The sequence below is a fragment of the Bubalus bubalis genome, chromosome 15 (assembly GCF_019923935.1).
Source record: "Bubalus bubalis isolate 160015118507 breed Murrah chromosome 15, NDDB_SH_1, whole genome shotgun sequence".
NCBI classification, from domain to species: Eukaryota; Metazoa; Chordata; class Mammalia; order Artiodactyla; family Bovidae; genus Bubalus; species Bubalus bubalis.
This window is the reverse complement of record NC_059171.1, coordinates 80,225,430-80,237,760: the sequence shown is the minus strand read 5'-3', so window position 1 is coordinate 80,237,760 and position 12,331 is coordinate 80,225,430. Positions and strand designations below refer to the sequence as shown.

General features: G+C 64.3%; 1 protein-coding gene across 11 annotated transcripts in view; it reads left to right on the top strand.

Annotated features, from left to right (window-relative positions):
• Positions 1-5,284: 5,284 nt before the first annotated feature.
• LOC102402191 (maestro heat-like repeat family member 5) overlaps positions 5,285-12,331 on the top strand; it is a 28,490-nt gene continuing 21,443 nt past the window's right edge. For 5 of the 11 annotated variants that reach the window (XM_025264860.3, XM_025264857.3, XM_025264855.3 and 2 more), the window contains exons 1-4: positions 5,286-5,685; positions 6,406-6,481; positions 8,866-9,112; positions 10,841-10,989. In XM_025264860.3, coding sequence (XP_025120645.3) covers positions 9,028-9,112; positions 10,841-10,989 — 234 coding nt within the window. In that variant the 5' untranslated portion in view covers positions 5,286-5,685; positions 6,406-6,481; positions 8,866-9,027. Of the gene's footprint in view, positions 5,686-6,405; positions 6,482-8,865; positions 9,113-10,840; positions 10,990-12,331 lie in introns of all 11 variants that reach the window. The other 6 variants (XM_025264858.3, XM_025264859.3, XR_006545133.2 and 3 more) reach the window with 3 other exon arrangements.

The window sequence follows — 12,331 nt, the reverse complement described above, 5'->3', positions numbered from 1 at the left end:
CTCCTGTCCTGTGGGGTACTTCCTGGTCCAGACGTCTGCCTCCAAAATGCCAGCTGTTCAGAGAACCTGGCCTTGGCTACCGTGTCCCTGTGCCCATGGCCCAGCCCCGCCCTCCCTCTGCAGGGACTGGAGAGGGCGGCCCTCTGCCCCGGGTGGCTCTGTCTTCCCTTGACCTGGAGCTGCTTATGATTCAGTGGCTGTAGGAGACCACTGTCATGTGGATGGCCCCCGTCCTCGGGAGGCACGGGACTTCTGCTGCGTCTCTGTGTCAGTTCATCTCAGATTATCTTCCTCTCCGTTTCTGTGCATTCCCTGGATTTACCTCTGAACTGGTCGAAACGTTTTCCTGGGTACCTCCTTGGCGAGGGAAATAATGACTCTGACATGTGTGCATTTCACTGTTGGGCAGAGAACCGAGGCCGTGCGCCCTCCGCCCCACCCGGGCACCCTGTTTACCAGGGAGTGGCACCCAGATAGTGAGCCACAGGGCCAGCTACGGAGACCCCAGCGGCCAGCTTTAGACCGGAAACCTGGTGGGGCTCTCTCCAGCGGGCGGGGGTCCAGGTGGACGGCCCCCTTCTCCATCTGATTTCCTATGCCTTGCTTCTCCTCTCCCCAGCTTGGCCTGAATGCTACCTTTTCCTACGAGGCTTCTGTCGGCCGGCCTGTGTGGGGACCCACTGGGACCTACAGGTGGAAGCGGGGAGGCAAGAACAGGCTGGCCCTCTGGTCCGTCCTCAGGGTGGGCGCCCTCAGCCAGCAGCACGACTGCAGGCGAGCGGGCTCTGTGGGCCGTAGCTGATTCGGCCTGTCCCGGGACTGGAAGGCTGGCTGTACCTGCAGGTGGTGGTGGGGTGGGGGGTTGGGGTGGGGGGCAGGCTGTCCTGGGCTGTTTGACAGCTAGACCCGGAGCTTCTCAAGACAGAGTCCCTACTTCATTGTGCTGGGCGGGGGCCGGGGGCTGGGGCACCCCAGCACCTGGCCTGTGCTGGGCACTCATTTGACATATATCAAGTGAAGGGAGAGAGGGAGACAGCAGCGGATGAGGGGAAAGCCTTCTCCAGAACCAACCTCATTCTGGCCAGGTGGCTCCCCTGCGCAGACCTCGCCTCATCCTCCCGGCCCGGGACTGGGGCTTGGCGTGGCTCCTGTGAGGCCCCAGGCACCCATGCCCCAGGGCTCTGCCCAGGGCTCTGCTCCAAGCCCTGCAACCTGGGCTCGGCCTGCTCCTTCCTCGTCCCAAACGCCACCATCCGGGACCCTGTTCCCCATTTATCCAACCCAAGGACGGGGCTGCGTCTTGCCCAGCTGTTCCCTCCCTCCTTCCCTGCTCCAAAACCTGGTGTGGAGCGGGGCTGCGCTCCTCTTCTGGCTTCCTGTTTCTATCCTATTTCTCTCTCTGGCATTTTGGGGCCCTGGCTGTCCCGGGACTCAGTTAATCTTCATCACGCCCGTATGTGGCAGCTGCTGTTTTACAGGTGGGGGAACAGAGGCCCAGACTGATTCAGTGACCTGCCCAAGGCAACACAGCACACTGCGGGGCTCGCAGCAGGGGCGCCCGTGGCACTGGCCCCCGTCAGGCTGGCCACAGGAGGAGCAACCTGGGCCTGGGGCCACCGGCCGTGAGCGCCTTGCTGTCCCCACTCCCCCGCCCCATGCCCCTTCCCGGCACACACCGGAGTGTCCCTGCCAGCGCAGCCTCTCCTCCCAGCCCCACTCCTGCCCTTGGGCGTCTGGGACGAGAGTCAGGAAGAAAGGGGTGGGAAGGAGGGAGACAGCAGGAGGTGCGTGGGGTGGGGAGGCGCTTCTTCTTGGGGGGCTCTGAGGAGACAGACGCAGGAGCAGCTGGGGTTGGTGCGGGTAGGAGCCAAGCGGGAGGAAGCCTGCTAGGAGCGCAGCCTGAGAAGTGGCAGGGTCCAGGAGCCTGGTGGGGCCCCTGGACACCTCATGTTCTCTGCTGGCCTTGGCCACATGGATGCCCAGAAGGACCTCGGAACAGAAAGACTCAAGGGGGCCTGGAAGCTCCTGTCTGGTCTGACCTCGGCCTCGCCTCCCGCTGGCTGGCCTCCCCGGTCCAGCTGGCCCTTGGTTGGACCATGTTACCTTCCTCAAACCCAAGCCCTCTCCCAGACACCCCCTCCCACCTCCGGACTGGCCTTTGCCCCTCTCTCACTTGCCCTGAGACTTGGGGTTCCCCGCTCCCCACCTCTGTGCGCCAGCCCCTCCGCTGAGACACCTCTTCTTTGCTCCATGTCTGGCAAACTCCTATCTATGCATCAAGCCCCAGCTCCTATGCCCCTTCCTATGCAAGGCCTGACCCGAATACCCCAGGCAGAAATGGACTGTTGCCACTAGGCACCTGTCTTTTTGAATGGCTGTCGTTTGTGAGTCTGTCTGCCTACCAGGCTATGAGCCCCTAGGGGCACAGACTGCCTTGTTATTCAGTCACTTAGTCATGCCCGACTGTCTGCGACCCCATGGACTGCAGCACGCCAGGCTCCCCTGTCCTTCACCATCTCCCGAAGTCTGCTCGTGTCCATTGAGTCAGCGATGCCATCCAGCTGTCTCGGTCACATCTTTCTCGTCCTTTCTCAAGCCAATGGGGGACAGTACATTCTGGGTGCTTGGTTATCATATGCTGAATAAATGAATGAGTCAGATGGAGACAGCCTGTCATGGGGAGGGGGGGCGTGGGCTGCACAGGATTCAGAAGAGTCCGCGTCGTTCCATCCTGTCTTCCCACCAAGACAGGCTCCAGCTGAAACTCAAGTTCCGTACAGCCTCCACCATCCTGCCTGGCCCCGGGCCCCTCCCCACGTGACTGTGGGCAGCAGGGAGCCAGGGGATCACGTAGGGCTGCGTGAGCCTTGGGCAGAGCCGGCGCTTCGAGAGGGGCTCCTCATGGACCCCCAGGAGCCCGGCCCCTGTGCTCCACAGCAGTCGTCTCGAGGTCTACCTGCCTGGCTCCGGGTTTTCCAGCTCTGGGACTGATAGGTGCACACCCAGGGGTCAGAGCCGGGTCCAGGGAGCGCCGCACAGGGCGGGCGGAAGCCCCCTCTGCCGCTGCACCCTTCAGTCTGCCTTCGCCCCTCCTCTGGCTTGCCGCAACACAGGGAGGGGTGCCCCAGGGGGGAGCTGCTTCCTTGGGACAGTCGGGCCACCCCAGCTTCACTCTCACAGGGGTGCCAGTGCCTCCCGCCTGGGTCACTCACGAGTGCTTGAACTCAGGCAGTCACAGTGGGGCCTGTCCCCTCCTCAGCCTACGTGTCCCACTGCTGATGTGTCCATCCCTGGATTCTGCCAGTACAGCCTGCATACTACCTACCCGCTCCACCCCGAGCCCCTCTGCCCAGCAGTTCTCCCTGCCCCCCATCTAGCCCCACCCTCTGCCTCCGCCCTCTGGCCACTCCCATAGCCCCTCTCACACCATTTCCCCAAGAACACCCAGGGTCCTCTGTCCCTCTGCTGCCTGCCCCTGAAGCCCTCCCAGGCTGCGCCAGCCCCATGGCTTGCCTATACCTCTGGATCCTCCATCCCTGGTCCCCACACCACAGCACACTGGCAATGCCACAGGTAGTGAGCTCTCCTTTCAGCCCTGGTCACCCTGTAACGTCTGACCCTGATGGTGATGGATCTGGCCCCCTCCACCCCAAGGTCCCTGAGCCTCCATTTCCCACCCCTCAAGCCTCTGCATCCCAGCCCACCTCCCTGCCCCCGGGACCCCTCTCTACAGGCTGGTCGGGGGCATGGGGCAGAGCTGCCTGGGGGAGGGCAGATGTGGCCTTCTCCCCGGCCTGGAGCAGGAGGGGGCCCTTCCGAAGGGATGGCTGGGCAGGGGTCACTTCCTAACTCTCCTCCAGGAAGGGTTGTGTTGCTTCTGTCCCAGTGACCCTTGTGCTCAGCATTAAGGGTGCCTCCCTTGATGGGGAACCCTGGCTCTGATCCAGCCCCTGGGGACCTTGCTTTGTCCTAGAAGGGGCTGTCCCCACCCCCACCTGCCATCGCGCCCAGAGCTTAAAAACAGAGGCTTCGGTGCCCACGTATCATCCGGGCCCTCGGCTCAGCCCCTCCCCCAGTGGCCTTGTCGCCATGGAAATGGCACCAGCCTCCAGGAGCCCCCAGGATGGAGGCGCTGATTCAGATCTGGGGTCTCTGAGGACCATGTGTCCTCCAGGGTCAGTCCCCCCAGTGTGGCCGGGGGCTCAGCGCTACCCCATGGGGCCTGAGGGCTATCAGGGTCCTTACAAGCCCCCGTGACACATCTGCAGGGCTCGTTCTGGTACTTCGTCCAGTAGCAAATGGTTCTGATGAAAGTCTGAAGGGTTCGCAGGGACAGCAAGACTCCTGTGTGTCCCTTCAGCCCTAGAGCCTGGGCTGGGCTCCATCAGGGTCATCTGCCCCCCAAATAAGCACAGAGGTCAGAGGCCTCGCGGGCCCTGGTTGGGAGCAGTGGGCACGAGTGGAGAGAGTGGACAGAGGACATGGCCCACCCCCAGGCCTGCAGCCTTCCGCTCTCGGGGAGCCGCGTACTGGGGGCTGGTCCTATAGCCCAGCTCTCTGGGTTGGGAGACTGGCCCACAGATTGAGGTCTGGGGCCAGCTGCACACAAGTCCCTCCTCTCCCCGCAAGCCGCGGGACCCACCTCTCCAGGGTGCTGTTGGCTTGGGGGCACACGGTAGAAACCCCCCAACTGACCACCCTGTGGGTTACCCCCGAGTTCCTCAGGGCTCTTGGGGGCGCCTGCAGGACTCCAAGGGCCCGGGGCACTCTTCCCGCTGCTCTTATTCACACCCTGCCTTCCCCAGCCTCGAGCCACCTTCAGGCCCACCCAGCCCAGCGCTCTGCCCGTGGGTGGGTGGGGTGCCTGGCTCTGAGCTTCCCTCAACCCCAAGAATCGGAGCCACGCTGCAGGGCAGCAATTCCCTCCAAAGCCTCCCAGATGCCCCCTGGAAGCCTGTGACGCCCTTTCTGACTGGGCAGAGGACCCCCGGGGGAGCAAGCCCCTTAGACTGTCGCAGCAGACCCTGTTGCGGAGCTGCCCTGTCCTGGGGTGCGGGGCGGGGAGGGGGCTTCCTCCAGTCTTCCAACCTCTGAAGGGGCTGGAGACACAGGCAGGGGGAACAGGCTGCTCCCAGAGGCCCCGGCCATGCCCCGGAGGCAGCAGTTGGTGTGGCCACACCCCCAGCTGCCCTCCTGGTGAGACCGGTGGAGACGCCACTAGTCTTGCGAGAGGGCCTGAGCCAGGCCTGGACGGGTTCCTGCTCTCTTGGGGGCTGAGAACCAAGGCCGAGGGTTGGGGAGGCAAGGGAGGGAAGCACGTTCTGGAAGGACCCAGCGAGCCCAAACCCACGGAATGAGTGCTGTTGGGCAGCATCCAGTGCCGGCAATGGGGATGGGCGCCCAGTCCTGTCTGCAGCCGTGAGAGAGGGCACAGGGCTCCAGGAAGAGGAACCCGGGGGTGGCAGGGCCTGCCTGGGGCCGCCACCGTCTCCAGGACCTGTCCGTGTCTGGATCAGGTCCTCCTGGTCCCCAGAGAAGCAAACTCAGGGCCATAGAAGTCCCCTAACTGCCACAGACAGCGGTTGGAGGACGGAATTCTTACGTGGGGTGGCTGTTGAGAAAGTAGGAACCGTGGCTTTGGGAGCCCTGGGACAGGACTGGACTCACAGAGGGATCTCTCAGGAGGTACCCCCCACCCCACGCCAGCCCTACCCGTCCCCTTTGGGGCTCCCAGCATTGCTGGGTCCCCACCACCTGCTGTCCTTTGGGCTGTTTTGCTCAGAGAGTGACGCCCGCCTGCCAGCAGGGGTGATGCCAGAGTGACCCCACATTGGCTGTCCTCGGTGGGCCCTCCAGACCTCTGGATAACCTGGAGGCCCTGTACGCACTGCTCCTGCCCGGGGCCGCTGGGTCCTGTGGTCATGTGGCTGGGCTCTGTCCCCATCCTGTGAATTCATAAAGTCCTCAAGCCCTTAGAGAACACATTCCCACTGCTCTGCCAGCCACCAGCAGGCGGAAGTCTGGACCACGTGCACCCAGGCTGCCCTGCAGGGTCCTGAGCACCGTGGGCACCGCCTCTGTCCCTCAGACGTCCACAGGGTGGGCAGCGAGTTTGTCCCCAGCCAGAGCAGCTGGTGCACTGCCCTCTCCAACCTCTCCGCCCACACCAGCCCCTTCCCAGCCAGCCCCCTCCCAGCCAGCCCCCATCGAGGCCTGAGGCCTGAGTCCTCCGTCGTGTTCTCAGGGTGCTCCACGAGGTCAAGCCTCTGGACCCACAGAGCTGGCCAGAGCCCTTGTGCCAACTCCCTCCTCCAGTGGTAGTGTCCACTGACTTGTCTTTTTCTTTTATTCTTAAACCTCATGTCACCTTTGGTTTTAAATAAGCAATCTTTTTTTTTTCATAAGGGTAATCATTCTCATTGCAGACAAGTCGGAATTTGAAAAGAGTACAGGAAAAACACCCAAACCCCAGCACCCAGAGGTAATGGTTAATTTTAAATTAGAATCATACGGCTTTTTCATTGCACGTGGGACCCTGAGCAATTTCCCGCGTCATTAAATCATCTTCAGAAAGATGATTTTTAATCACTGCCTGTTCTTCCTGTGTTTTTGAACATGTGTGGCTATTTTAACTGGGAGAAGATACCTTGAGTAGAGAATTTGCTATGCATTTCTCATTCATTCCATTGATTAAACTCCCAGAAATGGGATCCTCCGTGTGCTCCTGGGGGTCTTATCAGAGACTCCCCTCTTGGGGGCTGTCATCAATGTTTTAAGTGATCTCTCCATGTAACTATCAGCTTCTGGATGCGATTCCATTGGCTGCCAGGAGCTCATATCTGAGGAGCTCATATCTGAGGACTCCAGGGTGGAGTCCTCCCCGCACCCTGCGTGTCTGGGGAGGCTCTTCCCTTCTAGGAACCTAAAGCTTCAGAGAGGCAGATTGAAGGCAGATCCTAACGGAGGAGAAAGGGAGGCCCAGGCTTGGAGATGGGAGGGCAGAGGGGTGAGGGAGTAGGGAACTCAGGGCAGCGGGCAGGAGTGCCCCAGGCAGCAGCGCCCTCGTGCAAAGGCGGGTGGCAGTGCAGTGGCGGGGCCAGGAACTGAAGGGGAGGCCTTTGCGGCCCTCTGGGGAAGGGCGCTGGGGGCCTGCAGTGGACCAGGCGGCAAGAGCGGGGTGATCCTGCCCTCTGGCCAAATTATCCTCTCTGGGGCCAGTTACCCTGGGCCCTCCAGCTTTACCTCCTTGGGTGCACTGTCCCATTTGCTGACTTTGGTCTGGTCTTACCTCCCCAGAAGGCCTCCAGACTCTCTCCCGCTGTCACTTCCAACAGCCTGGTCCCAGGACTACCCCAGGTGTGGAAGGGACCACAGTGACCTTTCCATCCTCTGTGAAAGTGGTTTGGGGGACCAGCTTGCAGATGAGAGGTTCAACCATCAGGAGAAAACTGTCTCCTCTAAACAGAGCAATAGCCCCCCCAACCCAGCCAAAGCCAGTGGCCGGTGTGCTGGTCAGGAGGGTCTTTGTGCAGCAAGTGTTTCTGCAGGGGGAGGGGGGCTGAGGGGGACCACTAAGGGTCGCAGGAGAGCGGTGACTGCTGGCCCACCGAGGGGAGCCCTGAGGCGCAGGGGAGCGGGGACAGGGCCTGGCCCGTGGGGGGCCCAGGGGAGTGACCCGTGAGGGGCCAGGAGGGCCGGGACTGGAAGGGCTGGTCAGGTGTAGTTCAGGGCCGGGGGCTGGGATGGAGGGTGGGCTGGAGCGGGGAGAGGTGGGAGGCGGAGGAGACCCTGAGGCTGGCAGGAGGAGGTCCTGAGCCGCAGGCCAGGTGCGGCAAACTGCAGGCCCTGAGAATCGGGATGACCTGCACCCATTCCGGGGGCTGGGTGGGGGGTTGGGGGGCTGGACGCCAAGCGTTCTGCTGGGAGTCCAGTTGCAGCACCCGCCTTTGTGATCAGGGAGGGGGTTGGGTTGTGGACTGTGGGAAAACACTGAGCCTCCCCCACACTCGCCCCTGCTGCAGGGACCGAGCTGGTGGGAGGCTGGGGAGATGCAGTGACAGGAGAGGGGTCGGGGGGGCCAGAGCTGGAGGTCAGGCCACGAATAGTGGAGGGGCATCAGGGCGTGCGTGAGGGCTGGGCGCCTGGGGACAGAGGAGCCAGGGACAGTTTCTAGGAGTACTTAGGAATGAGGCTGGAGGCGAAGGGAGCAGGAGCCCCGTCGCGGTGCTGGTCACCGAGGTCCCGCCTCCCAGGGAGGGGCTGCACAGTCCGAGAAGGAACACCTGCCCACTCTGCAGCCGCTGCCTGGGTCCAGGCCAGTGGAGGCCCGGTGGGACCTCCAGGAGGCCACGAGCCAAGGTGGCAGCCTGTGGTTAGAGATGGAGGCTCGTCAGAAACGCAGATTCTGCTGTCCCAGTGCCTACAGGCCCCTGCCGCTCCGCATGCTGGACGCCACTGGAAGTGCAGGCGGGGATGGAGTCCCCGGGGCACCCCAGGGCTGCCCCAGGGTCGCCACTGCCTCCCAGAGCGTGTGGCCTGCCCACCTAGGCCCAGATAAGGGGGTCACGGTCTGGTGGTGGCCGGGCTGGGCGCAGTGTACCCCAGGAAAGTCCCGCTGAGCTCCTGCGGCCTATCCTCATGGCCCCGCACGCCTGGCTGCCCCTGTGGGGGCCGCACCTGTGCTGTGCATGTAAGGACGGTGGGCAGGTGGTCCCTGCCATATGGACTCTGCATTTGAATCACAGAGCCCCTGGGGTGGGGAGCCTGGTGGGTAGGCTGGGGTCCAGGGGCCCTGGAAGACCGGTAGTGTCGGGGGGGACCTCAAATATTGGCCCAAGTTAGGAACCGGCCCCTCCTCTTCCCCAGGTCCCGTGGAGGCCTTGGAGCTGCTGACAGGGTGTGGGGGGCCTGGCCTGGTCTGGAGTAGCTGACAGAGGAGGGGCTGGCCGCGCTGGCCCTGCTCCTGCAGGTGTGAGAGAGGCTGCCCTCTGCCCTCTCAGGACCCACCCTCCTGGAGTGCCACGCGCCATGGTAGCCGCACCCAGCGACGGCTTCCACTGCCCCTCCTGGCGGTCCAACCGCCTCTCGCCTGAGGCGCAAGAGCTGGACGTAGGTGAGCAGGGCTGAGTGGGACCTCGGGAGGCCTGCTGAGCTGTCCCTCCTGGGCCTTGGTTCCCGTCACCACGGCCAAGTGTCAGCCCCACACACACCCTCCCCTCTGGGGTTCCCTCCTGACACTGTGTGGGTGAGCAGCAGACAGAAACTTCCTGAAGGGCTTCGGCAGTCTACCAGGGGCCAGAGCCGGCCCATGGAGCCTCACCCAGCACCTTGCTCTCCCCGTCTCCCGAGGCCGCCCGGGCTCTGTGCTGCCCTTCCTGGGGTCCTGGGGTCTCGCACCTTCGACGGAGGCAGAGGGTGGAGTCACCCCTCGCCGTTGCCCCTCAGGGTCTGGGGACGCAGTGCCAGCCTGAGGACCAAATGAACACAGTCGTTTTGTGTTAGTTTGGGGTTCCGGTGCCTGGCGGGCACAGATCCTCAGCAAGCGTTCAGTGGGCGAGTCAGCGAGTGAGCTGGTGGGCAGCGGGCAGCTTCCCCTTGCTGGTCAGAGCCAGCAGTTCACCCCCCGCCCCACGACAGGCACACTCACTGAGACGGGCCCCGGCTGGGGGCCGCAGCTGGGGGCTTCTCAGAGCAGGCTGGGGAAGGTGGGGGCCTGCAGAAGGCCCGGGACATGGGCACCGCGGGGCCCACGCTGCGCATGACCACCTGACCCGAGCACCCAACCTGTTTCATTCCCCATGAACACTGGCTTCGCAGCCTTCTGGTTTTTTCTGCTGGAAGAAGTATTGATTATCTGTGAAAGTGGGCCATTTGGAAACCCGTCCTCACCACTATCACAAAGACTTCTTTTGCTCATGAGAGAGGACTCCTGTCTCTGAGTGGTCTGAACATGCTTTTTATTTGCACTTGAGAAGAGTTGCTCGATCACCTTTCAGAGGACAAATTGCCGCCTCCCCCACCCCTGCAGCACGAGGGCGTCTTTCTCCACGCTCTGGTTGTCTTTGTCTTGATGATGAGAAAGACCCTCTTCCCTGGTTTCTGTCTGCGGTCCTTTTATCACTGGTGAGGGGCTGGGGCTGCCTTGTGCTTCATTTATTGGCCAGCAGGCTTTCTTCCGGAAGCCCCGGCTCCATCCCCTATGTCTGTATTCCAAACAATGGTGCAAATCCTTACCTGACTGACAGGTGTATGGAGAGTAACCTTGGTTACAGAGGTCACGAGTGTGTTTTCAGGGTTTACCAGTGGGTTGTGATGCTGCCCGGGGCCCGCGTCCATGTCGCTGACTCTGAAAGCCCCCCTCTGGCTTCTGCCTTTGCGCTGTGTGTAGAAAGCCTTCTCCCATCCCAGGATTCAGAGGCCCTAACCCCTGTTTCTGCTGTATGTTGATGGTTGTAGTTTGGAGACGCAGCTATTGGGACGGGCTGCCCTTTCCTCGGGCGGGCGCAAGGAGCAGGGTCAGGGTCCAAGTTAGGTTTCGACCCCGCGTGGTTAGCGCTCGTCGCCCCCACGTCCCCTGTCGGGGGCTGCGCTGTGGGCCCCTCTCCGGGCCGGGCCCTGGTTCTTCCCCCGCCTCCAGGTGGAGTCAGCCCCGGGGGAGGCGTCTGCCCTCGGCGGGGCCTTCAGCGCCTCCTGGCTGTGTTCCCGCATCTGTCCTGCGGGTGCCTCGTGCACCAGGCGGTTGCGCTGCGGTGACTGCGGGACCCAGACGGGGCAGAAGCCCCGAGGCCTGCGCTCCTCGGCGTCCCGCACCACTGCCTCTCTGTGTCTCCGTGCTCTGCAGACCACTCAGGCAGGGTGGTGGCGGAGAAGCCCCTGCACAGCAGCCCACCCTGGGAGGAGGCCGTCGTCAGCAAGATCAGGACCATGTCAGTCTCGGAGAGGTGCCTCATGCTGGAGTCCATCCTCTGCTGCCTCCAGCAGCACAGCCAGGTGAGCGCTGAGCGCCACCCTCTGCCCCGGGGGCTCCCTCTCCACCCTCTGCCCCGGGGGCTCCCTCTCCATCCTCTGCCCGGGGTGGGGGCTCCCTCTCCACCCTCTGCCCGGGGTGGGGGCTCCCTCTCCACCCTCTGCCCGGGGGGCTCCCTCTCCACCCTCTGCCCCGGGGGCTCCCTCTCCACCCTCTGCCCTGGGGGGCTCCCTCTCCACCCTCTGCCCCGGGGGCTCCCTCTCCATCCTCTGCCCTGGGGGGCTCCCTCTCCACCCTCTGCCCCGGGGGCTCCCTCTCCACCCTCTGCCCGGGGTGGGGGCTCCCTCTCCACCCTCTGCCCGGGGTGGGGGCTCCCTCTCCACCCTCTGCCCGGGGTGGGGGCTCCCTCTCCACCCTCTGCCCTGGGGGGGCTCCCTCTCCACCCTCTGCCCTGGGGGGGCTCCCTCTCCACCCTCTGCCCAGGAGGGGGCTCCCTCTCCACCCTGTGCCCGGGGTGGGGGCTCCCTCTCCACCCTCTGCCCGGGGTGGGGGCTCCCTCTCCACCCTCTGCCCGGGGTGGGGGCTCCCTCTCCACCCTCTGCCCAGGAGGGGGCTCCCTCTCCACCCTCTGCCCGGGGTGGGGGCTCCCTCTCCACCCTCTGCCCGGGGTGGGGGCTCCCTCTCCACCCTCTGCCCGGGGTGGGGGCTCCCTCTCCACCCTCTGCCCTGGGGTGGGGGGCTCCCTCTCCACCCTCTGCCCTGGGGTGGGGGGCTCCCTCTCCACCCTCTGCCCTGGGGGGGCTCCCTCTCCACCCTCTGCCCGGGGTGGGGGCTCCCTCTCCACCCTCTGCCCTGGGGGGGCTCCCTCTCCACCCTCTGCCCAGGAGGGGGCTCCCTCTCCACCCTCTGCCCAGGGTGGGGGCTCCCTCTCCACCCTCTGCCCGGGGTGGGGGCTCCCTCTCCACCCTCTGCCCGGGGTGGGGGCTCCCTCTCCACCCTCTGCCCGGGGTGGGGGCTCCCTCTCCACCCTCTGCCCGGGGTGGGGGCTCCCTCTCCACCCTCTGCCCGGGGTGGGGGCTCCCTCTCCACCCTCTGCCCTGGGGGGGCTTCCTCTCTACCCTCTGCCCTGGGGTGGGGGGCTCCCTCTCCACCCTCTGCCCCGGGTGGGGGGCTCCATCTCTACCTTCTGCCCCAGGGTGGGGGGCTCCCTCTCCACCCTCTGCCCTGGGGGGCTCCCTCTCCATCCTCTGCCCTGGGGGGCTCCCTCTCCACCCTCTGCCCTGGGGGGCTCCCTCTCTACTCTCTGCAATGGCGTGGGGGGTCCCTCTCCACCTTCTGCCCTGGGGGGGGGCTCCCTCTATACCC